The sequence below is a fragment of the Sardina pilchardus genome, chromosome 10 (assembly GCF_963854185.1).
Source record: "Sardina pilchardus chromosome 10, fSarPil1.1, whole genome shotgun sequence".
Taxonomy (NCBI): Eukaryota; Metazoa; Chordata; class Actinopteri; order Clupeiformes; family Clupeidae; genus Sardina; species Sardina pilchardus.
In genome coordinates, this window is record NC_085003.1 from 15,925,823 (window position 1) to 15,928,322 (window position 2,500).

Below are 2,500 nucleotides of genomic sequence, written 5' to 3' on the forward strand. Positions count from 1 at the left end.
AGAGAGAGAACGTTCACCAACAAAAACATCTCTGAATACTTGGTGTGGTTGTCGAATAGCTGAGATGTTTTGCGAGGTCTGCATGAGTGTGCGTGTTGAGAATGAGATGCTGAGGCATGACCGACTTCCCACAATGTTTTCATTGATTTCAATTGAATGTTTCCATAGGTTTCACAGCCCAAAACAGTTTGAAACATGTCTATCCATGTGTGTGTGTGGGTGTGTGTGTGTGTGTGTGTGTGTGTGTGTGTTACCTTTCGTGGGCGTGCATTGAGGTTATCTGGGTTCAGATAGTAGATGTGGTCTCGGGCGCCCAGCAGCAGCCTGCCCCTCTCCTCGTCCAGCAGGAGTGTGTGTGAGTGCAGTGACTCCCCCAGGCCCTGGAACAGCACCACACTGCCCGAGTGCAGCAGCTCTGCACACAACACACACACACACACACACACACACACACACACACACACACACATACACACACACACACACACACACACACACACACACACACACACACACACAGTTACACACATATAAAAGGGTACACACTTATTAATAAATAAACCCTAAGGTACATAGAAACAGACCTATACAGTCAATCAGTCATCGTAAAGTAGTCACCTCCCGGGATAAAAGTTGACTTTCACTCTGACTAACAGTATATAACTTTAAACAAATGGAAGTACAAACACATAATAATCTCTCTCACACACACACACACACAGCAATATGCAAGGAGTGATGTAGGCTACACACAGTTTCATAAAATGAGTCACGGCAATAAAATGGATTAGAATTAAGATAAGGCCAGATAAGACTACAGATGTGCTCTGACTTGATTCTGAGAGAAAGCAGGAATGATTAGCTTCTCTCAGGGCTCCAGCGCTACATGGTGTGGGGTTATCAGCTCATGGCAAGAGTACAGCAATCCGTTACCCACTAGATTCACAAGTGTAACACAAACAAGAGGCACAAAAAGACCTCCCGTCTGGGAGTTGTTGAGTAGAACATACTTATCAGTGTATAATACATGTGTACCCGTCATCTACAGTTGCACACCAACTCTGGTTATCATCCTCACACTCTCCCAACACACTCTAGCAGCACGCACACAATCACATGTGCAAATAAATACACAACACACTTACACAAACACTCTCTCTCTCACACACACACACACACACACACACACACACATGCGCGCACACACATACACAAACAAACTCTCTCTCTCTCACACAAACACACACACACACAAACACACACACACACACGCACACACACACACACACACAAACACACACACACGCACACACACACACACACACACACACACACACACACACACACACACACACACACACACACACACACACACACACACAATGAAGTATGCAGGCCCGCTGGCTCCGTCATCCCACCTGCATGAGTGTGTCCCTAATGGCGTGTGTGTGTGTAAGTAATGCAGAAAGGACACTGTGCCTGTCTCTTATCTCCTGTGCCCTGTGGGCTGAGCACTGATGGGATCAGGGCCCTGGAGGAGACCGTGGCCACTCAAGCATTTAACTTCCTCCTCTCTTCCCAACACACCGCACAAACGAGCATTCCTTCTCTCAGCGAGGCCCCGTATTATTCATTAACCTGCATCTCTCCCTCTCTCTCTCTCTCTCTCTCTCTCTCTCTCTCCACTTTCTCTAACACTCCCCCTCTCTGACTTTCTCTGACTCACTCACTCACTCCCTCTCTTTCTCTACGTTTATCTCTCTATCTCTGCCACCCCTCTGCGGTATATTTGGCATCTGTTCACTTTCCCCTAATCACACACCATCTGCAGTCATGCTACGCCTCCATTAGACTTACACTAGCACACAGCACACAGCCATAGGGTGGCTATCTCACAGCAGGGCACTCTCCGACTGGGCAGTCCACTCTATACCCATACTGTACATATCTATGTATAGTTTAGATGTATATGATTTAGATATGTGTAGATTAGACGTGTGGGGCCAGGTCCCGTACAGTGAGTAAGCCTATTAGTGGACTAGAAGAGAAGTGCAATGGATCTCCATTGAGGGAAAGCTTTTAGTCTCCAACTACACTAGGCCTAATCCACAGATGGGAGGCTGGCCCGTACGGTGTGATCGTGTGTCGAGAGTGAAGTCAGCCATGGAAAGAGAGAGAGAGAGAGAGAGAGAGCGAAAGAGAGAGGGAGAGAGAGAGAGAGAGAGAGAGAGAGAGAGAGAGAGCAGATCAAAGCTTGGGGGATCATGGGCACACACATGCCACAGGGGGTGATGACTACATATACACTAATCCAGCGAAACACGGAAGTAACACAAAACCGCCATTACTGCGTGCCTGGCTGCTAAGAAATTAGCCTGTTGGTTCCATAGGCGGCTGTTGCTGAAGTTAGCTGTCATTAATACACGTCTTAATACCTTATGGTGTTAATAAATTACCTTCATTGGTAAGTTTTGGTACAGTCTGACATCATTGATCCAAT

General features: G+C 46.9%; 1 protein-coding gene across 3 annotated transcripts in view; it reads right to left on the reverse strand.

Moving 5' to 3' along the window:
* Positions 1-2,500, reverse strand: part of sema3d (sema domain, immunoglobulin domain (Ig), short basic domain, secreted, (semaphorin) 3D) — a 51,641-nt gene that overhangs the window by 32,126 nt on the left and 17,015 nt on the right. For all 3 annotated transcript variants that reach the window (XM_062547340.1, XM_062547339.1, XM_062547341.1), the window contains exon 3: positions 255-415. In XM_062547340.1, coding sequence (XP_062403324.1) covers positions 255-415 — 161 coding nt within the window. The remainder of the gene's footprint in view (positions 1-254; positions 416-2,500) is intronic.